General features: G+C 44.0%; 1 protein-coding gene across 3 annotated transcripts; it reads left to right on the forward strand.

Moving 5' to 3' along the window:
- Positions 1 to 2,065: 2,065 nt before the first annotated feature.
- CST9L (cystatin 9 like) lies at positions 2,066 to 27,489 on the forward strand. 3 transcript variants are annotated; one of them, XM_082744381.1, is made up of 3 exons: positions 2,066 to 2,428; positions 4,165 to 4,278; positions 5,187 to 5,458. In XM_082744381.1, the coding sequence occupies exons 1-3, from the start codon at positions 2,189 to 2,191 to the stop codon at positions 5,274 to 5,276; spliced, it is 444 nt and encodes a 147-aa protein (XP_082600507.1). In that variant the 5' UTR covers positions 2,066 to 2,188; the 3' UTR covers positions 5,277 to 5,458. The 3 variants fall into 3 exon arrangements, with proteins under 3 accessions (XP_082600507.1, XP_082600508.1, XP_082600506.1); XM_082744382.1 differs by lacking the exons at positions 4,165 to 4,278; positions 5,187 to 5,458 and adding exons at positions 25,995 to 26,111; positions 26,998 to 27,489 and having other exon boundaries at positions 2,079 to 2,428; XM_082744380.1 differs by lacking the exons at positions 2,066 to 2,428; positions 4,165 to 4,278; positions 5,187 to 5,458 and adding exons at positions 23,858 to 24,227; positions 25,992 to 26,111; positions 26,998 to 27,489.
- Positions 27,490 to 27,497: the final 8 nt, after the last annotated feature.

The raw sequence follows: 27,497 nt of genomic DNA on the forward strand, positions 1-27,497 counted from the left end.
GTCACTTGCAATCTATCCATGTGTGTCAAGATTCTACTTCACACAGGTTTCCACAGCCTGTCCCCACCACTGAAAATCCACAGTGACATTGCTGTGATTGCAAACACTCTTATCCCACCTCTAAACATGCACAGTCATTCTTGGGCTAAAAACCACATCACTTAAGCTTCAGTATGTGTAAACTTAAAGCTATCTGAGAATGTATCTGAGAATAATAAGATCTCTTTCTTTCCTTTCCTTTCCTTTTTTTTATTTTTAATTTTTGTTTTGGTTAATGTGGTTATTGAAGAACGATTGATATAGAAAAGCTATAACATTTAATATTTACAACTGAGAGTTTGGAGATGAGTATACACCGACAAAACTATCCTACCATCATTACAAATAACACATCACAACCTGGCAGGATGGAGTCTGTTGGGGGACAATAAAACAGTGACCATGGAACTTTGCCTGAAGAGAAAAGTCACAAACAACCATGGAGGATAAGACACAGGGATGCTCACATTCCCTGTAATAAGATGAAGTTCTTAGGGGATAGCTTTAGCTGAGGGCACCCGGCAGGGTCTCCTATTGTAGGCAACCTAAGAACTGCAAAACTTGGGGTGGAGAGGTCCAGCTCCTGGGAAGGATGTCAGCTCTGAGGGCCTCTGTGCAGTGAGGACAGCCTGTCAGCTTCAAAGCAGCCTTCTCTCTGTCTGTAGGATCATCTATCTAGTCACTGATGCCCAGGGTCTGCAAATCCTGCACCAGGCATGGAGTTCTGACCCCTTCCCTGATCCAATGTGGCCCCACAAACCATCCTCAAACCCACCCCGTGCCCTTCCTTTGAGTGTCCTCTCCTGATGATTCAGCTGTAACTCCCCCCTCCCAAGCCCAGAGACTGTGCTCCCCAACATGTGGTCCAGAGACCAGGAGGATAAGTCTCCCCTGAGAGGTGAAGCATCCAGAAACAGGTGAAGAGGCAAACTTGCCAGGCCTGCGAGACTGACTGGGTCAGAGTCCTGGCTGAGGGAAAGGCCCAGGGCTCTAGGTGTCCACAGGCCTTTCAGGGCATTCTGGCCCCCCTGAGTTCACAAGTAGGGACATACAAATACTGAAGCCTTTCACAGGGACAGAGCTGAAGACTTGTTTGGAAAGATGTACTCCTTAGTCTTCCAGAGCCCCATCTGCGGCTCCACATGGACATGGTGAGGGTCCCTCTCTAGAACCCAGACTCTGCACAGAGGAAATTGTGTCCACTGAGCCTTGAGGACCTTCACCATGAGAGGGCACTGATGCTCACCCAATGGTCACAGCTCAGCCATCCCTGGGAGCTCACTGGCTTTGCTCTGTGTCTGCTTCTCCCTCATTCCACCCACTCTCTTCTAGAGCAAATTCCTACAAAGGGATCTATAGACCCACTGTGTGTCAAGGGTCACCCCAACGGCAACACCTTTGGAGAGCTTATGCTTACATCATCCTGCCAGGCCCCAGACTGAGCAAGTGGCAGCATATCCAGGGGCTGAGGAGTGCAAAAGGATATGCAGTGAGCTCAGCTGGAAGCTCCTGGTTCCAAGACCCTGAAGTTCCCTTGCCTGGCATCATCCCAAGGGCCAGTAAGCCTTCTCTGCTCCACTATTCAAGGGGGACTGGGGAGCTGAGAGGGACAGAGACACTTGGACTCATCAAGACCTCAATGCTCCTTCCTTCCAAAGATACCAGTTTTCTCTGTGTAGCTTACCTCTGTCTCCCCCCAACTTGGCTCTCAGTGACTCACCCTTTTTGGCTATGTCCTTATCTACATGGTCCTCACCCTATTCCTCTGCCATGGGGTCACCTTCCACTTCCACGTCTTGCTCTTGTGTCCTTGTTTCAGCCTTGGATTCTGAGGCATCCAAATGAAGTCCCTCCCCACTGAGGAGCTGAGAGGGATGTTATGGCTGGGGCTAGGCTACGGGGGATGCCTCGCACCCATTGCTGGTTCTTTGCAACCCACTCTGCCTGGGCTTGTCTGGACAGGAAACAATTATGCCACTTGGAATGGGAGGCAGGGTGACATGTGGGAAGGGACAGTGTGTAATAGCAGAGAGGATATCCAGAGGGAGGAGTTGTTCTGAAGCTGATGTACTGGACCAATGCCCAGGGAGGATTTGAGGGAGCTTGAGCTACAAGAAAAAAGGTAGTGGGTCTCCAGATTCCTGTAGCCATGCTGCACTTGCTGTTCAGGTGGGCTCTGCCCTGGGCCATGTTCCTGCTACTACTAGGTTCCCAGCTCCTGGTGACTCACAGCTGGATTTCCCAAGAGGATAAAGACAGTTATGAACAAAGGGACATAGAACTTCATTTCCCTGCTACTGTGGAGTATGCCTTGCACATATTCAACCTACAGAGCAAGGACTCAATGGCCTACAGGTTGGTGCACATCCTGAATTCCTGGAAGGAACAGGTAGGTGACCACATCTTCCTGCCTGATGACCTGAACTTGCTATAAAGTCAGGGTTGTGGGAGGAGGGGTCTTATCGTGGTATCTTGTTCACCATCTGAAGTTCATAAAATAGGGAAAGTACAACCTGCCCAGTTAGATTCAGTTTTATAAAATAAAAAATGTGGAAATTTAAATACCTCAGACAAAATCTACTCTCATGTAAGGTATATTTTTAATCTCCATCATTTTATAGCCTTACTGATGAGTGACTCAGAATATAAACTATGAGGTGATAAAGATCCTGAGTAAGGAAAAGGTCCACAGAAGACATAAGCTGAGGAAATATTCTAAGGAACAAGTACAAGGAGATAATTAGAAAACAGAGAGCAGACACCAAGAGAGAGGGAGGGAGAAGGGCCTGAATATCAGGGCAATAAGGATTCTCCCTCATCCAGAGAAGCCCCTGTGACTTTGGGACCTCTTCTCTGGGCTCCCCGCTGTGGTCTCCACCTATGGGGAAGGATGCCATTCTACACTCTTCCCAGACCATGGTTCTCAATCCTAGAGCATTGATTGTCCTTGTAAAGGGGTGTCTGCTAGAATGCAGCCAGGAAGGCTGTTTTCGCATGGCCTGCATCAGGATCATGTACAGTCGTGGGTGGGTGGGTGGGTGGGTAGGGTGTAGGTGTGATTGTGTCAGTGAGTGTATGTGTACATGTGAAAGTGTGAGTTGAGGAGTGTGTGTTGGTTTGTGTGTCTCTGTGTGTACATGTGGATGTGAGTGAGTGTGTGTTGGTGGGTAGTGGGGTTGTGTTAGTATGTGTGCAAGGGTGTTAGTGTGTGTGTGAAAGTGTGTGTATGTGTGTCTGAGTGTGTCTGTGAGTGTGTGTGCATATGTGCACGTGTTGTGTCCTGACCCATTCCTTTCTCTCCCTCTGGACCTCTGCCCTGAAGGAAGGATAATGGGATCTCCACCCTGCACAGCCTTCAGCCTCTGTGAACACTGCTGGGCCAGGTCCTGGCTGGCTCTACTGCCTGAGCTTTCTCCGAGCTCTGTTCTGGGCACTCACAGATCTGCTCTGGGCTCCCTAGAGCTGCACTCATAGTAAGTTAGGGTGTGGGGAGTATGGAGTGGAATGAAGAAGATAGAGTGGAGAAGAGTATAGAAAATTCCAGCTGTACTTTGTAACAGGACAAGAGGTATATAGAAACCATAGTTGGTGTGCGTGTTTGTGTGTGTGTGTGTGTGTGGGTGTGTATGCTCAGTGGAACATGTGAGTGTTCCAGCAACATTGTAGGACATTTTCCTGTTTTGGGGCAGGTGAAAGGTGTGACAATGGTGTCATAAATGACTCTCCTACTCTGGGACTAACATTATTCAGCAAACTGTTGCAGAGCCAACACCCTCCTAGACACTTGGCACCTGTCTCCTGAGAGTGCTGTTGCAGCTTCAGAAGCATGCTGGAAGTCAGGCTGGGTCTCCCTGGGGTATTTGGGGACATCATGCTGCAGAGTGAGATATATAAATGGTGTGTGACTCAGCCGGCATCTATCCCTGGCCTCAACAACATCCTCAGTCCTCTTTGCTCTGAATTCCCCAAGCTTGGCTTTACCCCCAACAAGCTGACCCAGGCCCAGAGGCAGCTCCCTAGTGGAGGAGTGATTGGGGCTCTCCCTACACTGTGTGGATCTACATTAGTAGTTCCTCACAGGAACCAAGAAGCACATTGCCATTGTAATGTCTCCATGTACCACAGATAGAAGACATTCTGACATTCTCCATGGAGATAAAGCTTCGCAGAACTGAATGTGAGAAATTTGATGATGACATTGACAACTGTCCCTTTCAAGAAAGCGCAGAGCTGAACAATGTAAGACACACAGCAGATCCCTCAGGTCACGCAGCTGAGGATGCAGCTTGGGACAGATGGGGAAATGGGGCAGATGACAGTGGCATTCCTAGTAACACAGATGAGTGAGGGAACTGCAGGCCCTGCCATGTCCACTGCTGGCACTGCAGCAGGAGCACAGCTGGGCCAGCCAGCCCTAAGGTCCACTTGTATGCTCCTGGCCAATCTGGGAACCAACTTTGCCCACTCACTGCATTCCAGCTGCCTATGCCCTGCGCTTCACTGATATCAGGCAGGTTGCTCCTGGTCATGAGGATCCAAGTCTTCTGAATGGAAGAGACAAGATGTCTCTTCTCTGAACTTTATCCACCTCCCTTCCTGACCTCCAGGAATAGGGGAATGTTAGGGTAGCCTATAGCATCTTTGCCTCACTGACTATTTTGGAGTCCCCCTTGACCCTGTCAATAGTGTGAGGGAATGGGGCTTAAGGAAGGACCCACTGCCCTTTCTCCTATGCCCTGACCTGGGTCCCAGTGAACTACTAGCTCCTAGTACAAGGAAAAAGGTCAATGTGAACCCCAGCTCTGGGGCAATCCCACCTTGACCAGAGACTCCTCTGAAATAGTACCCACTGGTAAAGAGTACCCCAATGCTGCACTAGGGGCATGGGTCACACTGGGTCAGTTTGAGTGTACCCCTGGAGACCACAGACCAGGGTAAGGAGTATGACACAGGTGCCCCTAAGGTCAGGACAGGTCCTAGGTCCAAAACAGGAAGGCCTTGGATGGCGGTACATCAGAGAACCATAGCCTGCATCCATAGCTGTTCACCTCAAGATGGGTGGTTGGGATGTGTCTTGTGTTTAAAGCTAGAGCCACTGCTTTCCAGTGTTCTTCACCCACCCTCCTTTCTTGTGCTTGTTCCCTCAGACCATCACTTGTTTCTTCACCATCAGCACTGAGCCTTGGAGAACCAAATTTATACTCTGGAATAAGACCTGCTTGGAAGACTTCCTTTGATTGAGGTCATGTCCCACCTGGCCTCTAGCTGATCTTCTTTTGGACACCAGCATTTCTCTGTAGGAGGCAACACAGGTTGTTCTCTTGCAAGTGTCTGGGTCTCACTTCCAGGCATTGTGGAAATGCCTCATTGTCCAATTTTTTCGTGTAGAATAGATCATTAAACATCTGCATTTCAAGAAGCTTTGTGTGGCATGGTTCCAGAGAGGCTGCACAGGTGAAGGACTGGTCCCAGCAAGGCTGTAGGGTGGGGCCAGGGAAGTGGGTTCTCTTTCCTCTTGGACCTCTGGAGGTGGCACAGTCTGAAAGTACAAGGTACTTCTGAGCTGCTGTCTAAGGGTTCGGGAGGGATCACTTTTGTTCCAAAAGTTCCAATGACCATGACTTGGCAGAGAACCCAAATTGCAGGGTGGACCAAGACAGACCCTCAGACATTCATGACATATGAGTACCCTGTCTTCAGCGGTTTGCTAACACCCATATCCTGGTCCACACAGCTGTAAGGATATGGGACTGTCAGTATCCTCACCCATGGAGTGATCCAGCCACCACCAGTACCAGCAGCAGCCAGTCTTTTAGCCTCAAAAATGTTCTATTAGGGCCTCCCCAACTTTTCACAAGAAGGCTGCATTTTCTTGAATTCCCAGGAGACCCATGAACACTTACCACTTGAGAGGTACTGTTCTCCCAAATGCCATGAGACTCAGCCTGAATCTCCTCAGAGAGGATTGTCAAGCTTTTTCTGTAAGTAGAGTGTAACTGTTTTGGCCTCTGTGGGCCATATGGCCTTGTTCTCAGCTCCCCGACTTTGCTCTGAGAGTTCCATAGTGTAAACACAAACATGAGTGTTGTGTTCCAGTAAGACTATTTACACAAGTACGCAACTTCTCCATTTGGTCTTGGAGCTGTGGCTTCCCTCCTCAACTAGATGTCCCTCTTTTGCTCATGCAGCTCGACCACCCAGTACTTGACATTTTCCACTCCACTGAAAGATCCTATGCTCCCCTAAGTTCTGCTCAGGGATTTCTCCGTACAAGTGGCACTCCATCTTCAGAGTAGGCACACCTCAGTGCAGGGAGGTAGGCCCAAGGACAGCACTCCACCCCCACATACAGCTGCAGTAGGAAAAGGCCTAGAGTTCCAGCACCACAGAGGCAAGTCAGAGGCATGTTCTGCGGGGTTCTCATATAGTCCAGCAAGACTGTGACCCATAACAATAGCCATGTTGACTGTCTCCCTCCCTTCCCCTCTGTGTGCCTCTTGTGATCATCTCCCAGACAAGCCACCTGTACCTTCCAGTCCACATTGCAGGGTCACCCTGGGAACTCACGGTAGACATGTAGTATTAGATATCCTCAGGGCTCATTCTTTCTGGAGACCTGGAATGTATGCTCCCCCAGGCAGAGCCATGAGGAAAGCCTGACAGTGGGCACCCTCACTACCAGATGAACATCACTTGGAGTGGACTCAGCTGTGTTCTTCTCCCCTTCTCCCTGTGTTCTTCTCTCTTTTCTACCCTGCTGTCTGGCTTCAGACTTCAGAACGCTTTTCTTGAAGACCCTCCAACCAACCAACCTCCTGTCTACTCCCACACTGAACTGTTCTGAGTCATGCCTCAATCTGCAGAAGGAAGATTAAGGGGTCTCTTTACCCACTTTGATCCCATTGTATTTTCCACAGTCACAGCACTAATTCTACTCAAGTCCCATCAGGAAGCTCCAGGCATCAAGTCATAGCTCCTGGCAAGGACTCACTAAATCCTGCCTCACACCATTCCCTCTCTTACCCTATCCACCTTTACCTAGCTCGAGAGGTCATGTGCCCTTCTCCTTTCAGAGTAGGTTTGCTGTCTTCCTGGGGTCAGGGAAGGGAAGAACTCTGAGTACCCAGGAAAGGGGATCCAGGCCACAGCTGTGGAGTGAACTTGAGAAGGCACTGGGAATGGGCTGCCTGGAGCCATCCTGCCTCAGTGAGCAGGGCTGGCAGGTAGAGCCAGATGTCTGCAGCCTTCAAGGTCCTGGTTGAAGGATGAGAGTGGCCATGGCAGAAGCCTTGTTCAGGCTCACAATATTCCTCATGCATGAGCACACCCTCTCTTCCTAGGAATCAGTCCAGGGGAGAGAACACAGGTGGAATTCACCCATGAAAGATGAGAACAGGGTCAGGTTTAGAGGGGCCCAGGACCCCATGCTCTGGCTGACCCTCTCTGCCCTAGGCAGTAGGTGACAAAAGCCATTTCCTGGTGTGAGGCCACTGAGAACCCTGGGGACCATATAGCATTGGCCAACTGGGAGGGATTCCCCTTGGTCTCCAGGGAGCCCCAGGAAGCCAACTGGGTTCCCTGGCCTGGAATTGAGAGAGCCACCCCAGCTCTGCCAAAAGCCAGTCTTGCAGCCTTGGCCCTGCCCTTAGCCATCTACATTCCAGTTGCTCACATGACACACAGGGATAACAACCTCCATGCTTTCTCCAAAGCTGCCATTTGGGATAATACTCAGGGTTACGGAGTAGAAGTGCTGTTTCCTGGAATATTCTCCCTAGTTAGGAGTCACTCTGACTACTTGCTTCTTTACTTATCTCTGCTCAGGTCCATGTGGACCTTGCACATTGGTCCATAGTGCCTGACCCTCAGTCCCAGGCTTGGGGACAAGAGTTAAAGTGGGTCATAGAGCTGCCACTGAGATGACAGTAAAGTGCAGATTCCAGGAGTTGTTTTCATCATTGTGATTATCAGTGACCCTGAATGTGGGCCTGGGGAGGACAGAGTGATGGAGATGATGGGCATACAGGCCTTGTCCAAGGGTGAACTGCAACCCCAGTTGCAGGCCCAGCTCCTGGTACTGAAGGATTCTGTCCATCTCTCATCCAGCCCACCCATCTAGGGCACCTCTAATGATCGCTCCTCACCAACACCTGGTGCCCACTGGTGCCACATGGGTGTGGTCCCCAGTGCTCATCCTGAATGCATTATCCTCTCAGAGCCACATAGGAATGGAGGGTCCAAGTCACTTTTCTCTCCATGTGAGACAAGGAGATAAACTCTTCCCCCACCTCAAGTGTAGACATCTATAGCCCCCTGAAAAGTCCTGTATTATGAGCCAACTCCTTCCCACACATCATTAGTCAGAGGACCACTGCAAGAACATTCTCATGCCAGCGGTGTTGTGGTACATGGTTGTTTCAAATTCCGCAGCCTCGATAGCTGTACAGTTGCAGTGAGGTGATGCTAAGAGGAATGCTCCATCAAGGAGCTCCAGTACTCATGAATCTGCATCCCAATAACACCACAGGGTTGGACCCTCACCACCACAGCTGGTACTGTTACCGATAAAGGGGAATCAGCACTTGGAATTGGAAGAGTCTATCACCTGTCTCAGAGCTGATACCAAGAAGGTTAAACATTATAAAGGAAGCAGCAGAGTTGAAAGGCGAGTGAACCTGTCTACTTCCACAATGTCTATAAACCTCTCTACCCAATACAGAATGTGGCTTTTTTTTTTTTTGACAAAATGAGCTGATAGGCATGAGATGACAGGATTGCAAATGTCACAGACATGACAGCATTCTGGCAAAAAAAAAAAAAAAAAAAAAAAAAACCTGATGATTGGGATTAATCACATATCCTGATAATAACATTTTTATTATTAGTAGTGAAAAGTATGTTAGTATATTATCTTTGAAATAAATTGACATCAAAAGAACTGGTAAAATAAATGGGCAATGCATTAGTTTGTAAGTCCATTTTACATTTAGTTCATAGTATAAATCACAAAAGAATAAACCACAACTAAAATATTTTGCTATTTAAGTTAATTCATAATCTCCAATCATTTTTTATTTTTATTTTAATAATTTTTTATTTTTTAATTTAATTTTTTTTCAGTGATCCAAAATTCATTGTTTATGCACCACATCGAGTGCTCCATGCAATACATGCCCTCTGTAATAATCACCACTAGGCTCACCCAACCCCCTACCTCGCTCCCCTCCAAAACCCTCAGTTTGTTTCTCAGAGTCCACAGTGGTTTGACCTCCCCTCTGATTTCATTTTTTAAACAATGGATGTAATACATTTTAAAACTTGTCAATTGGAGCTACTATAGTATAACAAGAGATAAATGCATTTATTAGCAGCCATAAATAATAAGGAAATAAGAATATAATATTAAATGTAATAGAAAGGCAAGATTATTGAAAAAACAACAAAATTGTAAAATAAAAAAAGTAAGGTTATGAACTAAGCCTAATGTTGGGTGAAAAGGGATTATTAGAAGCAGGCAGATATTTAGCAGGAACTATCAGTAAACAAAGAGAGAGAGAAAAAATATAAAATATTAATAATAAAAAACAGCAGACCCATAGGTGTTCAGGACAAAGATTAACGTGCACATAAAAAGGCTATCAGAAGGCAAAGAGATTTTAGACTTAACACCAAAGCATGATTCATAAAAGGGAGACATGATCATTCTTGTCAAAATTAAAAACGTTTGCTCAGTGAGATCCCATGTAACCAGGATGAAAAATCAAGCTATAGAGTGGAAGAAAATATTTGCAAACCACACTTCCAGCAGATAACTAGGACCCAGAATATATAAAAACTCTCAAAACTCAATAGTTTAAAAATCTAAATAGAAATAGGGCAAAAGAAATGAACAGACATTTCACCAACAAAATATAAGATGTAAAATACACACTTGAAAATATATTCAACATATCTAAGCAACAAAGAAATACATATTAAATACAATGAGATAGAATCATCCAAAGTGGTAATGTAAGAAAACCCTGAATTCAGCTCCTTCACAGACACACAATTTCATCTACAATTGCACTAAAAATTAAAAAAAAAAAATCTATGAATTAACCAAAGAAGTAAAAGACCTGTATTCTGAAAATAACAAAAACACTGATGAAAAAAAACTGAAGATGGCACAAACAAGTGGAAAGATATCCCATGTGCATGGACTGGGAGAATTAGTATTGTTAAAATGTCCATATTACCCAAAGGCAATCTACAGATTCAATGCAATCCCTATTGAAATACCAGTATGTTTCACAGAGCTAGAACAAATAATACTAAAATATGGCATAACGAAACATCCCCAATAACCAAAACAATCTTGAGAAAGAACAAAGCTAGAGGTTTAACAATCCCTGATTTTAAGGTACTACAAAATGGTAATGATCAAAACAATATGAGTACTGGCACAAAAACAGATACATTGATCAATGGAACAGGAATAGGGAGACCAGATATAAACTCACACATATACGGTCAATTACACTATGACAATGGTGGCAAGAATATGCAATGGGGGAAATACAGTCTCTTCAATAAAGGGAGCTGGAAAACTGGACAGAATATACGCAAAACAATGAAATTGCTTTCCACTTTCTATACCATAAACAAAAGAAGCACAAAGTGTACTAAATTCCTAAATGTGAGACCTGAAACCATAAAATTCTTAGATAAAACATGGGCAGTAAACTCTTGGACACTGGCCTTTGCAATATTTTGCTAGTTACGTGTCCTCAGCCCAGGGGAAGAAAAGCAAAAATAAACTATTGGGACTACACCAAAATAAACACCTCTTAAACAATGAAGAAAACCATGAGCAAAAATGAAAAGTCTACTGTGTTGAAGAAGGTATTTGCAAATATATCTCATAAAGTGTTAATATTCAAGATACATAATAACTTATACAAATTAACATCAAAAATATATGAAAAAAATTCAGAATACTTGAATAGATATTTTCTCCAAAGAAGATAGACAGATGGCTAACAGACACATGAAGAGATGTCCAACACCGCTAGTCATCAGGGAAAAGCAAATGAAAGCCACAATGAGCAATCATCTTACACCTGTCAGAATGTATATTATCAAAACAATCAAGAAAACTAAAAGGCAACCTACAGAATGCGAGAAGATATTTGTAAATGGCATATCTGAAAAAAGGGTTAGTATCCAAAATTTATAAAGAACTTATCAAACTCAACATCCAAAACCAAAATAATCCAGTTAAGAAATGGGCAGAAGACATGAATAGACACTTTTCCAAAGAAGACATCTTGATGGCTAACAAACACATGAAAAGATGCTCAACATCACTCAGCATCAGCAAAATACAAATCAAAACCATGAGACACTACCTCATACCTGTTAGAATGGCTAAAATAAACAGCAAGGAAATATGACAGATTGTTAGTGAGGATGAGAAGAAAGGAGACCCTCTTGAACTGTTGGTAGGAAGGCAAACTGGTGAAGTCATTCTGAAAAACAGTAAGGAGGTTCCTCAAAAAGTTAAAGATAGAACTACCCTATGATCCAGCAATTGCACAGCTAGGTGTTTACTCAAAGCATACAAAAATACAGATTTGAAGGGGTACATGCACCTTGTTTACAGTAGCATTATCAATATTAGCCAAACCATGGAAAGAGCCCAAATATCTGACTAATGAATGGTTGAAGGAAAGGTGGAATATATATGCAATGGAATATTATTCAGCCATCAAAAAGAATGAAAACTTACCATCTGCAATGACATGGATGGAACTGGTATATTATGTTAAGCAAAATAAGTCAGTCAGAGAAAGACAAATACCATATGACTTCACTCATATGTGGAATTTAAGAAACAAAACAGGTGAACATATGGGGGGGGGGGGGAAAAAGAGAGAGGGAAACAAACCATAATATATTCTTAAAGATAGAGAACAGAGGCACCTGGATGCCTTATTTGGCTAAGCAATGAGCTCTTGATTTTGGCTCAGGTCATGATTTCAGGGTTGTCAGATCCAGCACCCCCATTAGGCTATCTGCTCAACATGGAGCCTGCATAGATTCTCTCTCTCTTAGACATCCCTATCTCTCCAAAACACATACATACACAAAAACATAATTAATAAATAATAAAGAACATACTGAGGGTTGATGAAGGGAGGTGGGTGGGAGATGGGTTAGATGGTGATGGGTTTTAAGGAGGGCACTTGTTAAGAGCACTGGGTGTTGTACGTAAGTGATGAATCACTGAATTGTACTCCTGAAACCAATACTGCACTGAATATTAAGTAACTAGAATTTAAATAAAAATTTAAAAAGAAAAAATATAAAAAACAAGAAGACAAGAGATAACAAGCATTGGTAAAGACATAAAGAAAAGGGAAGCATAGTGCTCTATTGGTGGGAAATTGGTATGGCCATTGTGAGAAACAGTAGAGAGGCTCCTCAAAAGATTAAAAATTGAAATACCCAAGTTGTAATTCCACTATTTGGTATTTATTCCCCAAAATGGAAACACTAATTCAAAAGAATATATGGACCCCTATGTTTGTTACAGAATTATTTACAATAGCCAAGATGTAGGAAGCAACCCGAGTGCCCACCAATAGATGAATGGATAAACTGATGGTTTCCAGAGGTATGAGAAATATGGGTGAAGAGTAGTGAGAGATGCAGTCTTCCAGTTGTTGAAATAACAAGTCAGGGAGATAAAAAGTACAGTGTAAAGAATATAGTCAATAATACTGTAATAGCACTGAATGATGACAGATTTTTTTTATTGAAATAATTGAACATTTATTGAATACATACAATGATGAACACCAACTATTGTCCTCCATTTATATTTCATACCTTTTGGAATATTTCTCTATAAATTAAACTTTAGGACTTTTTAATAGAAACCTTCATCCTTCTAATGCAATTATGGCTTTGAATGTCATTTCTAAAGTATAACTTTGCTGATTGTATTTTCAAACCCCAAATGGACCAACAAGATTCCAAATGGTACTGTTTATAGGGAAAATGGATTAGTATGTTTGACTTTATAACTAATTGAAAATCAGAACAATATATTTATTTATACCTAGTACACATTTAAAAAACGTTTTGAAGATAGTACACCCCAATCTCAAGGAATCTTTCCAACACAGGCTTTTGTGTACTGTTTCAAATAATTTCAAATGAACAGTTGGGTAAGGCAGACTCTTGGAAGACTTCACAGTCCATTTACTATAAACTCAATAAATTGAAGAATATATTGAGGGTAAATGAAGAGGTGTAATAAAGAGCCCTAGTGTTGTAGGAAAACTCTAGAATGGCCCCGAAGGATCTCTATCTCCTCACAACCTCGTGTCATTCCTTCCCTTATGTGTAGATTGTACTGAATGACTCCTTTCTGATTAAAAGACTGCTACAGAAGTTAGGGGTTGTTACTTTCAAGTTCAGAGTATATAAAGCTGTAGCACCAATCTTGGGTGCTTTCTGTCTCTATCTTTCTGTCTCCTTTGTCAAATGTCTTACACTAGGTGATAAAAACTGCTATGTTGTAAGAAGCCCTGTGGAGCCATCCGAAAAGCACAGTAAGGAACTGAGGCCCTGAATTTCAATACATTATAAAGGAATAAGACCGTCAGTTAAGATCCCATGAAGAACTACATGATTGCCAACAATCATGTAAGTGACTTAGAAGCTAATCTCCCATTTGAACCTTCACATACGTGCACAGGTGTGGTCTACAGCTTTACTGTGACTTCATGAGAGATATTGAGTCAGAGACACCTGACTAAATTGCAGTTGTATTTCAACCCACAGAACCTGTGATATTCAAAACTTTTGCCTTTTGCCTAGGGTAGTAGTTATCTTTTGCTATGAATGATGACAGATTTTAACTACATTTGTGATGAACATAACAATATATGGGCTTGTCAATGCACTACAGTTTACATCTGAAATGAATGTAACATTATGTGACAAATATATATATATATATATTTTTTAGATTTTTATTTATTTATTTGACAGAGAGAGATCACAGTAGGTAGAGAGGCAGGCAGAGAGAGGGGAAGGGAAGGAAGCAGGCTCCCTGCTGAGCAGAGAGCCCGATGCGGGACTCCATCCCAGGACCCTGAGATCACGACCCGAGCCGAAGGCAGCAGCTTAACCCACTGAGCCACCCAGGCGCCCCATGACAAATATATTTTTAATAGAAAAAAAAACAGGAGATATCAGTATACACTAAAAAAAAATTGTGACAACACTAAATATTTGTAAGAATAGACAAAAACTAAACCATTCATACATTGCAGATGGGAGCATAAAATGGTACAGCCACTCTAGAAAACAGTTTGACAATGTCTTGTAAAATTCAACAGGCAATAGCATCCTTGGGCATTGAGTTCACAGAGATGAAAACTTACACTCACACAAAAACCTGTATAGGAGTGTTTATAGCAGTTGTGTGTGTGTGTGTGTGTGTGTGTGTGTGTGTGTGTGTGTGTTTATGATAGTCAAAAGCTGGTTATCAGCCCAGAAACCCTTCAACAGATGATGGTTTAAACAAACTACAGTACAGACAAACTGAGGGATACTATTCAGGAATAAAAGTAACAAAATATTGATATGTACAACAACTTGGGCAAATCTTCAGGGAGGTATGTGGACTGAAGAACTTAAATCACAAAGGTTACATACTACATGATTCCATTTATATGTTTTGAAATGACAAATATTTTAGAAATATAGGACAAATGGGTGGTTGCCTGGAACAAGGATGGGGATTGGAAATGGTGTTGAGTAGCCTGGGGAGACTGATACGGTTATAAAAAGACAACATGAGAGGTCCTTTTAAGGTTGGAACTAGTGGTGGGTACATGAACCTACATGGGTGATAAAATTGTACATAACCCGACACACATAGAAAAGCATATGCAGAGACAGACACATGCATATATCAGTGTGGATATAACTGGGAATTCTGAACAAAGTAGGTGGATTGTATTAATGTCAGTATACTGGTTGTGATATTTTACTATAGTTTTAGAATATGTAACATTGGAGAAAATGGGAAAAGTGTTCATGGGATTTTTTTTTTTTTTACTATTAATTGTAACTGCATGTGAACTACAGTTATCTCAGTAAAAATTAATTAAAAACTTGATAGTAGGTTTAAACTGATCCATTTGAAATCTGTGGCAGGGCCAAACTCTATGCATGTCACATGGTCCCTCTTCCCAGGAACACTGGAAGGCAGTCTCCCAGACTCCTCTGCAGTTGAGTTGGAACTAGGTGACTGAGTTCTATCTAGCCAATGACAATGTGAGTAGGGTCATGTCAACTCTGGTCCAAGGTGGTTAAGAGCAAGATTACTTCTCTAAGCATGGTCTCTCTCTCTTCTACCTGTACAAATGAAAAGAAGGAATTTCAAGATAGGAGTTGTCAAAAGAAATCACACCACATGCCTAAGGAGGAAGCAGTGGGAAAGAAATGCCAATAGAAGCTGCCTGACTTGTGTTGGATTTACAAGGGTCAAAATCAAATTTTGTTGTGTTAAGTAACTGAGATTCAGGAGCCTGTTTCTTACTGCAGCAGCATCTATCCTATCCTGATTAATAGAAAAATCTCACCTGAATCAGAAAATTTTTTCAGAAAAGTACAGAGTTGTCATATGTACTCATAAAAAACAGAGAACCTTTAAACTAATTTAACTTGACAGTCCATGATTCCTCCTGCATCTCTGACATAAAATAAAACTACAGAGACAATGATCTCAGCACATTGCACCAACTTTTCAAGGAACATATAATTCCTGTCTTACACATATTTCCCCAGATGTTACAAGTGGGGATAATGTTCCCAAAATTGTTCTATGAAATTGGTATATCTTACTATCAAAACTTGGCAAAAACTATAAGAACAAAACATGAAACGTAACCTCCCACATGAACATAAATACTCAAATGCCCAGTACATTCCAGGAATGGGACAACTGTGCAGGGTGCAGGGGGAAAAAAAAGGCCAACACTTTATGACTCAGTCTAGAGTTTATTCCATGCTATAAAAATAGTATGGTAGGAGTACCTGTGTGGTTCAGTGGGTTAAAGCCTCTCCTTTCAGCTCAGGTCATGATTCTGGGGTCCTGGATCGAGCCCCACATTGGGCTCTCTGCTCGGCAGGGAGCCTGCTTCTCCTCCTCTCTTTTTGCCTGTCTCTGCCTACTTGTGATCTCTATCTGTCAAATAAATAAACAAAACCTTAAAAAAATAGTATGGTAAAGCAAATAATAATATAATAAAGGAGAAAATCATCTTTATCTTAATAGATATAGAAATAAAAAAAGCATTTGATAAAATGCACCTAAATCTGAAAAAAAAAAATTCTTGCTGGTCAATTAAAAAATGGAAATAGCTTAACTTGGGAAATAGCTTAACTGCCATTGAACTGAAGGATAAAATAGCATTGCCTGCTCACAGAGTTAGTATTCAACACTTGTTATTAAGATATGAACAGAAACATGAATACAGCTGGCCCTTGAACTGCCCTTGAACAACTCAGGAGTTAGGAGTGCCAACCCCCAACACAGTGAAAAATCCATGTATAACTTTTGTCTTCTCCAGGACATAATTATTAATAGCTTACTATTGACCAGAAGATTTACTGATGGTGTGAATAGTCCATTAACACATATTTTGTATGTTACATGTATTATATACGGTATTCTTACAACAGAGTAAACTAGATTAAAAGAAATTATTAAGAAAATCATAGAGTAGAAAAATACATGTACAGTATTGTATTATATTTATCCCCCAAAATGTGCACATAAGTGAACCCAAGAAGTTCAAACCCATGCTGTTTAAGGGTCAACTGTAAATGGTATAAGCATTTAAAAGGAAGAGATAAAAATGAGGATATCTGAAGAGAATTTCACTTTCAAAAAAACAAACAAACAAGCAAACAAACTTGTGGCAACTGGTTCAAATGAGAGGGCCCTGTAGTGTTGCTAACAGATCAAACTATAAACATGAATATTATGTTAAGACATTTGAAAAAAAACAGATATAAAGTATAATAGAAATAAAATAGGGTATCATTCAAAATAGTAGAAAGAAAAACAAAACACTGCGAGTTACCAGTGAATAATTTATTAACTCAATATAACTTGAAAGAACACAGCAATGTATTACTGAAGACTGTAGGAGGACACTTAAGAAACATGCATGTGGACCTCACTGTAATGCTTGGAAAGATTTCCATTACTTAATAAAGAGACTCGATTTCCCATTTATGACCAATGTCATGCATTTTCAATGAAAACTCTGAAAAATCATCTCCTGAAGTGAGACAAACTTGTTCTACAAGGAACTAAAGACTTAAAAAATAGCTGAATTAAAAACAAAACAAAACAGCTGAGCTTTCTTTAAAAAAAAAAAATAATATTTATTTATTTATTTTGGAGAGTGAGAGAAAAAGAGAGAGTCCACAAGCAGGAAGAAGGACAGAGGGAGAGGGAGAGAAGCAGACTCCACACTGAGCATGAAGCCCTACGCAGGGCTCCATCTCACAACCCTGAGATCATGACCAGAGCCAAAACAAAGAGTTGGATACTTAACCAACTTAGCCACCCAGGTACCCTTAGCTGAGCTATTTCTAAAAAAGAACATGTACGTGGAACTTTCACTGTTATATGGTAAATCATCTTAAGGAGTTGAATAGAAAGAAATAACCCAAACAGAATCAGATCCAAGCAAATTTCAGAAAGTGTTATATGGTTAAGCAGGTAAAGTGGTGTTGATTATATTTGTACATTTCAGGTATTATTTAAACTTAGAAAATTAAATTTAAATTGTACTTAGAAAACCACGGGAACCATTATTGCTATGATGCAGAAATTATCCCAGTGAAGTCATTTAAGGAACATTTTTGAAGGATGTGGTCAGAGAAAGGGAGTTTGGAAACATGTGTAATGTCTTTGATAAAAGTTTCCAGTTGCCATTACTGACAGACCTGGGAAGCAAGGTAAAGACTAGATGGGTGTGTTTGGCCATTCATGCCCATTTTTGCCTGCTAGGTCATCATGAGTGGTATTCATCTTGTGCCTTAAACTGTGCCTCCTAAGGAAGAAAAGAAGGAAGAGGAAAACCAGAAATTTTTGGAAACCCGTAAGAAAATGTAAAACAATTCCCTTTTCTTTTCCCTGGTGAATGTAGCTCAGGGAAGCATGGAGTCATGGTCATCATTGTGGGGTAATACCTAAAGCCTGGGAACTCCTGAGACAGGCCTGGCTTTTGGAGCCATCTATGGACTCCCACTGGTGATCTTCTCAAGTCACCATCTGACTCAATGCTGTGCTCTTGGACTTTTTCCTGAAAAGCTCCAAGGATCAGGCTAGGTTCACAGGTCTTGACCTAAATTGCATAGCTGCAAACTTTACACCAAGAAGGGCATAAGACCATTGGATAGCCTTGCTTCACCCTGGAATAGGCTATGGGGACAGGCACCCTATCCAACAGAACCCTGGATTAAAGGGAGACAGTTTTGGATGCAGGGGCAGCTCTTTGCCTACCTACTGCGCCCAAAGTTTCTAGGCTAAACAAGGCATACATAGGGAGAGAATCAGCTGTCTTAGTGCCCTGATCCAGATGAGTTATCAAACCAGAAAAAAGGCATGAGAATCATCAAGGACACAAGAAGCAGCTAAATCATTCTGCTTGAAACCTACAGAATAAGGAGAGGAAGAGCCAGAGGAACCCCAGTCCAGGAAGGAAGCTGCTGGCCTACCCAGGGGCACTGAGGGTGCTTAGAGACTATGCACCTCTGGTCTGCTCAGGGCCAGGGAATGAGAGCTCTGAATGAAGACTTCAGTGAGGAACCTCATCAGAGTAGCCCTTTCTGCCATCCCAGAATGTGCCAACTAAGATTCTTAGGGGATATTGGCTCAGCCACTCACTGAGCCCCCTGTGTTCTGGAACTCATTGAATTCAAATCACATACGCAACATTTGGTAATGTCCTAAATGCAAAAAGGGGTAAGTGTCAACATTGCCCACATACTTTTCAGGACTTATAGCCTAGCTTCTGGTCCATGAGAAATTCCATATTTAAATTCTGACATTGAGGCATGATACACATCAGCCTTAATGTTTCTGCTTTCCTTTTCATCAAATGTAATTAACATCTGCACTAGCCTCTGCCAGCCCTTGCTTCCAGGATCACTGAGCACTCAGCCTGGGCTTTCAGCAGGAGCACTAGGCAGCTCAAGGACTGACCCCAGGAAGGCAGACCCGGGAGTGGGTGCTCTCATGGAGGGGATCATTCCAGCACAGGACAGGGTCTCTTGGAGCATTGCTCTGCTTTTTCTTTTCCTCCCCCTGTACCTTGCTCAACAACCCTTCCTGCAATTCCTTCTCAATCTTACCCACTTTGCTTTCTGTCTCTCAAAATTGTCCTCTCTCCATTATTTTCCTTTTCTCTTCTTATGGTGATTTCTTCCTTAATAGAGAGGCATTTAAAACATATTGTAAAATATTTATTTTGCTACCTTAATAAGTTTTGTGTGTATATATGCAGCAGCTTAATGATCTGTCCGCAAAGTCTTTGATTCTGTTCCTCTCAAGTAGTAGAGCCTGTTTCCTTCCCCAGTTTGTGTTGGCTGGATTCAGTGACATGCTTCTAAGTAACAAAAAATAAAAGTAGAAGTGACAGTCCACAATTTCAGGAACTGGCTCATAAAAGGCAATGAGGACTCCTGCTTCCGTTTGGCCCTTGCGCTTTTTGGTATCACTTGCTTTGGGCTGAGCCAGCTGCAGTGTGGAGCAGATTTATAGAAAGGCCCACATGTGTTCCTAAAACAACTGGTGAGGAAATGTGACCTCCAGCCAATAGTCATGGGGGTGAACCTCGTAGAAGTGGACCATCACTCCAGTCAATCCTTCAGGTGACAACAACTCCAGCTGTTATCTCAACCACAGTGTCATAAAACCCTGGGCAAGATGTACCAGCCAAGTCACACTTGATTTTCTGACCCTCAGACACTGAAAGGTAATTAATTTCTTGGTTGATTTAACCAAGAAAAAGTGTGTGTGTGTGTGTGTGTGTGTGTGTGTGTGTGTGTGTGTGTGTGTAAAATAGGTGATAAATAGATAGACAGACAGATAGGTAAACAGACACACAGCCATGGTTGAAACTGAGAGCCAAAGATGCCCTCTTCCACCAGTTATAAAAGCTACTTCTTTGGAGCCCACACCAATGACTCTTTTCCCGTGGGTATTCCCTCACTTATTGGATGTCCTTTGCGCAGTCCCTTGCCTCAGTGCTGTCCCGCCCTCTCCCCATGTTGACTTGAGATCTGAGGACATCTTGATTCTGATTCTCCCATCCTTCGTCCAGCCAGAGAGAGGATCTCCCACGACTCGAAAGTCGAACTGAAATATCAGTGTGTCCTTTTCTTGTGTCTAGTACAGCAACAATCAAACTCTTTGTGTGCTAAGGAAAAGAATTTTTATTAACCATTTTGTAAGATGATGGTCAACGAGTCTTGTGGGATGAGGGCAGGAAAGATAGAGGCAGGCAGCCTTGGTTGCATCGTGAGCCTTTTAAATCCTGGTATCATCCGACTAGCCCACAGCCATAGCCCACACCACAAGTACACCTTAGCTGAGTCTAGGAAAAATCACTCCAGACCAGATTTCAAATTCTTCCCTGGGGTATTGTGTGTTTCTATCTCAGTAATGAGATGATGTACAGAACAGCTTTTGTGTCCTTGATATTTTTTGTCACAAGACTATCCTGCAGAAGGGTTCTAGGATGTGACATCTTACAAGGAAAGAGGTGATACTCACTGACCATTTTGAAATCAATTTCCTAGAAATGCTTCACCTTAAAAAGAGAATAACAATGTTTGAATGACCTAAAAGTGGGTACTAATATAGACATATCCTAGGACAGGCAAAGTATGCAGCCCTGAAGGCAGGAAGTTTGCCTGAACTTGACGCTTGGTGAAAATGGCCCTGAATCAGGCAGGGACAATTGACCGGGGGGGGGAGGGGTGGCATGGAGCAGAGCAATGCTGAGGGGACATTAATGAGTGAGACAGCACACAGTCTCCTCATTGTCTGCATACCTGAGCATGGAGATGCCTACAAGCAATAATCTGAAGAAGATACTATTTGAGGATGTACACTTGCCTGAGTAAACGTCAGAGCTCACACCATGTCCAGCCATGTCTTCTTGTCCATGGGCATCTACCAGAGAAACAGCATAGCTCTGTGCCCTGACCTCAAAGGCCCTGGGACAGACTTTAGTCACAAGCTTCACCACCAGAGAAATGGAAATGCCTCCAGGACCAGTGATGGTCAACATACAATGACAGCATCCAGAGCCCTGGGCATGCTTGAAGGGCAAGCTTGATCTGAACATGAATCTCCAACACCATGAGTTGGTAGGGTCGCCCTCCATTCCCTGGAACCACCTGAAAGCCAAGCTTGCTGGCAACCATTCCCAGGAATGATTAATAGGCCTGCAGCCGGGAGTCATGTGGGACATGAGAACAAATTAGCTGTGTTGGTTATTAAATGGTCGGCACAAATACACCATGATCTGCTCTGTGGCCTCTTTCCCACCTGCCAGGGCAATGTTGGACACTTCCTTCAGCTTTCCCAGAAAGTCAGGGCCAGGACACAGGCTGGGAACAGTAAATACAGGACTGAACACAAAGTAGCAGTGGAGAACAGCAGCCCAGGCTTCTCCCACACAGAAAAAAGGAAGGAGGAAAGGGGCTGGAGCTGGGATGGAGGGCAGTCCAGTGATGCACATAGGGACCTACCACAGCTGCCTACAGTCCCTTCCCTGTGTGGGAGTCTCAGCACAGCTTTCCTACATTCCTGAAGAAAATAAGAATACCTCCATGACAGGGAAACATGTATGACAGCATAAAGGTGTAGCATCATTTTGAAGACGGAAAATTAGCACCAAGTGACCCATACAAAGGCTAGAGGGGTTTCCAGGATGGGTGAAGAGGAACAGAGCATGCCTGAAAAGGGGAGTGATTGAAATTGGGACTCGTTGGAAGATAAAGCAATTCCTTAGGATCTGGAGAAGCCAATGTAGATGGAATCATCATAAATATAAGAATTAAAAACAATTTTTAAGAACAATTATGTTGGACATTTACACAATGTAAATTTAAAATTCTTGAGAAATGAAACAATACAGAAGCAATTTAATAGCTGGGAACTTTGCTTAGAAAGAAGGAATAATGAAGTGTAAAAATAAATACATAACTAGAAATACACAATATAACATCACAATAGCTGAAAATAGAAAAATAATGAATTAATCAATTCTCAGACATTCATTAAATGTGAGACTGAGTTTTTAGTGGCACCATTCCTAGGAAGACACCAGCTCTGAGGACCTCTGTGCAGTGAGGACAGCCTGTCAGCTTCAAAGCAGCCTTCTCTCTGCCTATAGGGCCATCTGGTCACTGGTGCCCAGGGGTCTGCAAATCCTGCACAAGGCATGGATTTCCAACCCCTTCCCTAATCCAGTGTGGGCCCACAAACCATCCTCAGACCCAGCTCCCACCCTTCCATTTGAGTGACTTCTCCTGGTGATTCAACTCCTCACACCCAGGGACTCACTCTGAAGTGTGCTCCCCAACATGTGGTCCAGTGGTCCTTGGGACGAGGTGAAGCAACTGGAAACAGGCAAACTTGCCAGGCCTGCGAGACTGACTGGGTCAGAGTCCTGGCTGAGGGAAAGGCCCAGGGCTCTGGGTGTCCACGGACCTTTCAGGGCATTCTGGTCTCCCTGAGTGCACAAGTAGTGGCATACAAATACTGAAGCCTTTCACAGGGACAGAGCTGAAGACTTGTTTGGAAAGATGTGCTCCTTAGTCCTTCCAGAGCCCCATCTGCGGCTCCACATGGACATGGTGAGGGTCCCTCTCTAGAACCCAGACTCTGCACAGAGGAAATTGTGTCCACTGAGCCTTGAGGACCTTCACCATGAGAGGGCACTGATGCTCACCCAATGGTCACAGCTCAGCCATCCCTGGGAGCTCACTGGCTTTGCTCTGTGTCTGCTTCTCCCTCATTCCACCCACTCTCTTCTAGAGCAAATTCCTACAAAGGGATCTATAGACCCACTGTGTGTCAAGGGTCACCCCAACGGCAACACCTTTGGAGAGCTTATGCTTACATCATCCTGCCAGGCCCCAGACTGAGCAAGTGGCAGCATATCCAGGGGCTGAGGAGTGCAAAAGGATATGCAGTGAGCTCAGCTGGAAGCTCCTGGTTCCAAGACCCTGAAGTTCCCTTGCCTGGCATCATCCCAAGGGCCAGTAAGCCTTCTCTGCTCCACTATTCAAGGGGGACTGGGGAGCTGAGAGGGACAGAGACACTTGGACTCATCAAGACCTCAATGCTCCTTCCTTCCAAAGATACCAGTTTTCTCTGTGTAGCTTACCTCTGTCTCCCCCCAACTTGGCTCTCAGTGACTCACCCTTTTTGGCTATGTCCTTATCTACATGGTCCTCACCCTATTCCTCTGCCATGGGGTCACCTTCCACTTCCACGTCTTGCTCTTGTGTCCTTGTTTCAGCCTTGGATTCTGAGGCATCCAAATGAAGTCCCTCCCCACTGAGGAGCTGAGAGGGATGTTATGGCTGGGGCTAGGCTACGGGGGATGCCTCGCACCCATTGCTGGTTCTTTGCAACCCACTCTGCCTGGGCTTGTCTGGACAGGAAACAATTATGCCACTTGGAATGGGAGGCAGGGTGACATGTGGGAAGGGACAGTGTGTAATAGCAGAGAGGATATCCAGAGGGAGGAGTTGTTCTGAAGCTGATGTACTGGACCAATGCCCAGGGAGGATTTGAGGGAGCTTGAGCTACAAGAAAAAAGGCAGTGGGTCTCCAGATTCCTGTAGCCATGCTGCACTTGCTGTTCAGGTGGACTCTGCCCTGGGCCATGTTCCTGCTACTACTAGGTTCCCAGCTCCTGGTGACTCCTGGGTCAAGATCTGAAGAGGAAGCAGAGAATAAATACCAAAATGCCATGCGAAGCTACTTCCTTGGTACAGTGGAATATGCCTTACATATATTCAACTTGCAAAGCAATGACACGAGGGCCTACAGGCTGGTGCGCATCCTGAATTCCAGGAGGGAGCTGGTAGGTACCACGTCCTAACCTGATGATCCGCATGTGTTATGAAGTCAAGGTCAGGAGCAGGAGTCCTATCTAGTTATCTTGTTCTGCAGTCTGTAAAATAGAGCCAAAATACAGACTGAGGCAATTAATATCTTCAATGAGGAAAAGACAAGACAGAAAGGAGGAGGAGGAGGAGATAGATTGAGAAAATGTCAGAGGAGCTGGATTGAAGAAATATTCTAGCAAAACAAATACAAACAGAAAGAGAGACAGGTGCTGAGAGATGGGGAGGGAGATGGCTCTGGGGATCAGGGCAATAAGGATTCTCCCTCATTGTGACTTCAAGACCTTTACTCTAGGCTCTTCCCTGAGGAGGGAGGATGCTACCTATGGGGATTGATGTTATTCTACACTCTTCCCAAACCATGCTTCTCAATCCTAGAGCATTGTCCTTGTAGTGGATTGTCTTCAGAATGCAGTCAAGACAGCTATTTGTCTGTGGGCTGCATCAGGAGCATGTAGAGTTATGTGTGTATGTGTGTCAGGTGTAGGTGTGGGTGTGAGTGTTTTATTGAGTGTGTATATGGTTAAGTATGAGTTTTTGAATGAGTGTGTATACCTTTGTGTATCTCTGTGTGTAGGTGCAGGTGAGAGTAGCATGAGTATGTCACTGAGTGTGTGTAGTATGTGCACAAGCATGTGTGTGTGTGCCTGCACACATGTTAGGACCCCAGGCATTCCTTTCCCCCTCTGGACTTGTCTATATATAAGTGTGAGTGTCAGAAGTTCTGTGTGTGTGTGTGTGTGTGTGTGTGTGTGTGTGTCCGTGTATGACTGTGTGTCACTTAGTGTAAAAGTAGGAGTGTGTCTGTATCTCTGTGACTGTGTGTGTGCATGTACACAGGTTCTGGGGGCCCAGGGCATTCCTCTGTCCATCTGGACCTCTGCCCTGAGAGCCTGAGGAAAGGGAGGTGGGAACTCTACCCTGCATGGAACTCCAGCTGTGAACACTGCTGGGTCAGGTCCCACCTGGTTCTGCTGCCTGAGCTCTTTCAGTCTGAACCTCTGCTCTGGGCTTCCTAGATCTGTACTCACAGATCTGTTCTGGGCTCCCTAGATCTACATGATTATAGATCTGAGTTAGGGTGTGGGAAGTAATGGAGAGTGGAGTGGGAGATATGGAATGGAATGAATTGGTTGGAGAAGAGTGCAGAAGGAATACAGAAAATTCCAGCTTTATTTTGTAATAGGACAAGAGGTATCTGGAAGCCATAGTTTGGGGGGTGGTGAGGGTCGTGTGTAAAAGCGGGCACTCATGGGCTCATGTGAGTGTTCACTGCACTGTAGGCAAATATCCTATTGTTGGGCAAGTGAAAGTGGTGTTGATGCAGCTGTAGAAAAGCCACCCACTCTGGAGCTGAAATTACTCAGCAGACTCTTGCAGAGCCAGCACCCTCCCAGGCATTCAGCACCTGACCCCTGGGAGTGTTGTAGCTTCGGAAACATGCTAGAAGTCAGGCTGGCTCTCCCTGGAGCATTTGGGGACATGGGGCTGTAGGGTGTGATGTATGAATAGTGTGTGACCAGGCCTGCATCTACCCTGAGTTTCACAAAAAACTCAGGTCCCTTTAATTGAATTCCCCACACTTGGCTATACCCCCAGCAAGCTGACCCAGGTCCAGAGGCAGTGTTTGGGACTATCCCCACATTACATAGTTCTACACTGGATGCTGTGCAAGGGAACCAGGAGGCAGATTCTCACATTAATGTCAATGTCTATTGCAGTCACTGGAGAAGAACACAATGGCGTTCTCCATGGAGCTGCAGCTTAGAAGAACAAGATGTGGAAAATTTGATGATGACATTGACAACTGTCCCTTTCAAGAAAGTTCAGGGCAGAACAATGTAAGACGTGCAGTAGGTCCTTCGGGTCACACAACTGAAGATGCAGTTTGGGGCAGAGGGGAAAGTAGGGCAGATGACAGAGCCATTCCTAGGGACATAGAAAATAGAAATGCAGTCACTGCTGTCCCTACCACTGGTATTGCAGTAGGAGCCCAGCTGGACAGCCCATCCTTGGGGTCTTCTTGTAGCCCCCCTGGCCAATCTGGGAACCACCTTTGCCCACTCACCCATTCCATTTGCTAAGCCCTTGAGCCACAGTGATGACAGATTTCTCCTGGCCACAAGGGTCCATGTCCCCTGGGAAATCCATAGGATGTCCCTTCTCTTGTCTTTATTGACATGCCTTCCCTACAGAATTCAGGGGGAGAATATTGAGATAGGCAACATGGCCTTTGCCACACTGGTTTTCTCAGATTCCCCTGAGAAAAGAGCCCATGGTATGGAAATTGAGGAGGGGACCACGGTCCTCCCTCTTAGGCCCTGACAAGATTCCATGGACTATGAGCTGATGGTTCAGGAAGAATGGTCAAGATGAACCCCAACTCTGGGACCAAGCCACCTAGGGGGGGAGTCCTTTAAAGAGCACGCCTGGGAGAAACTACCACAATGCTATGCCAGGGCCATGGGTCACACGGGTTCAACCTGAGTGCTTTCATGGAGACCACAGGTCTAAGGATGAGAAACTAGTACAGGGGCCCTTGAGGTCAGGACAAAGCCCTGAGTTCAGAACAAGCAGGGCTAAGGTGGGACTGTGGCTAAAGACCACAGCCTGCATTACCAGCTGCCCACCCCAGTATGGGTGTTTGGGATGTGTGCTGTGTTTAAAGCAGGAGTCACTGCTTCCAGTCATTCTCCATCTACCTTGCATCCCTGTGCTTACCCTCAGATCATCACCTGCTTCTTCATCATCAGCACTGAGCCCTGGAAAACAGAATTTGAACTCTGGAACAAGACCTGCTTGGAGGGGCACCTGCATGGCTCAGTTGGCTAAGCATCTGCCTCAGTCTCCGGTCATGATCCCAGAGTCCTGGATCAAGCACTATGTTGGGCTCCCTGATCAGCAGGGAGTCTGCTTCTCCCTCTCTTTCTGCCTGCTGCTCCCCCTGCCTGTGCTCTGTGTCAAAAAAAAAAAATACTTAAAAAATATGAAAAAGACTTGCTTGGATGGCACCCACTGATGAGATATCAACACACCTGGCTCTGGCTGTTCTTCTTAACACTAGTGATGTCCTGTAGGTATCCCTTCAGTGGCTGATCAGCTCCAAGGTATGTTCTCTTTATTTGTAAGTATTTGGTGTTTCATCTGGGCATTGTGAAAATTCTTCCTGCTCCTTTTCTTCATGTAAAAAAGATCATTAAACATTAGCATTTCAAGAAACTTGTGTG

The sequence above is a fragment of the Mustela nivalis genome (genome assembly GCF_964662115.1).
Source record: "Mustela nivalis genome assembly, chromosome: 8".
Taxonomy (NCBI): domain Eukaryota; kingdom Metazoa; phylum Chordata; class Mammalia; order Carnivora; family Mustelidae; genus Mustela; species Mustela nivalis.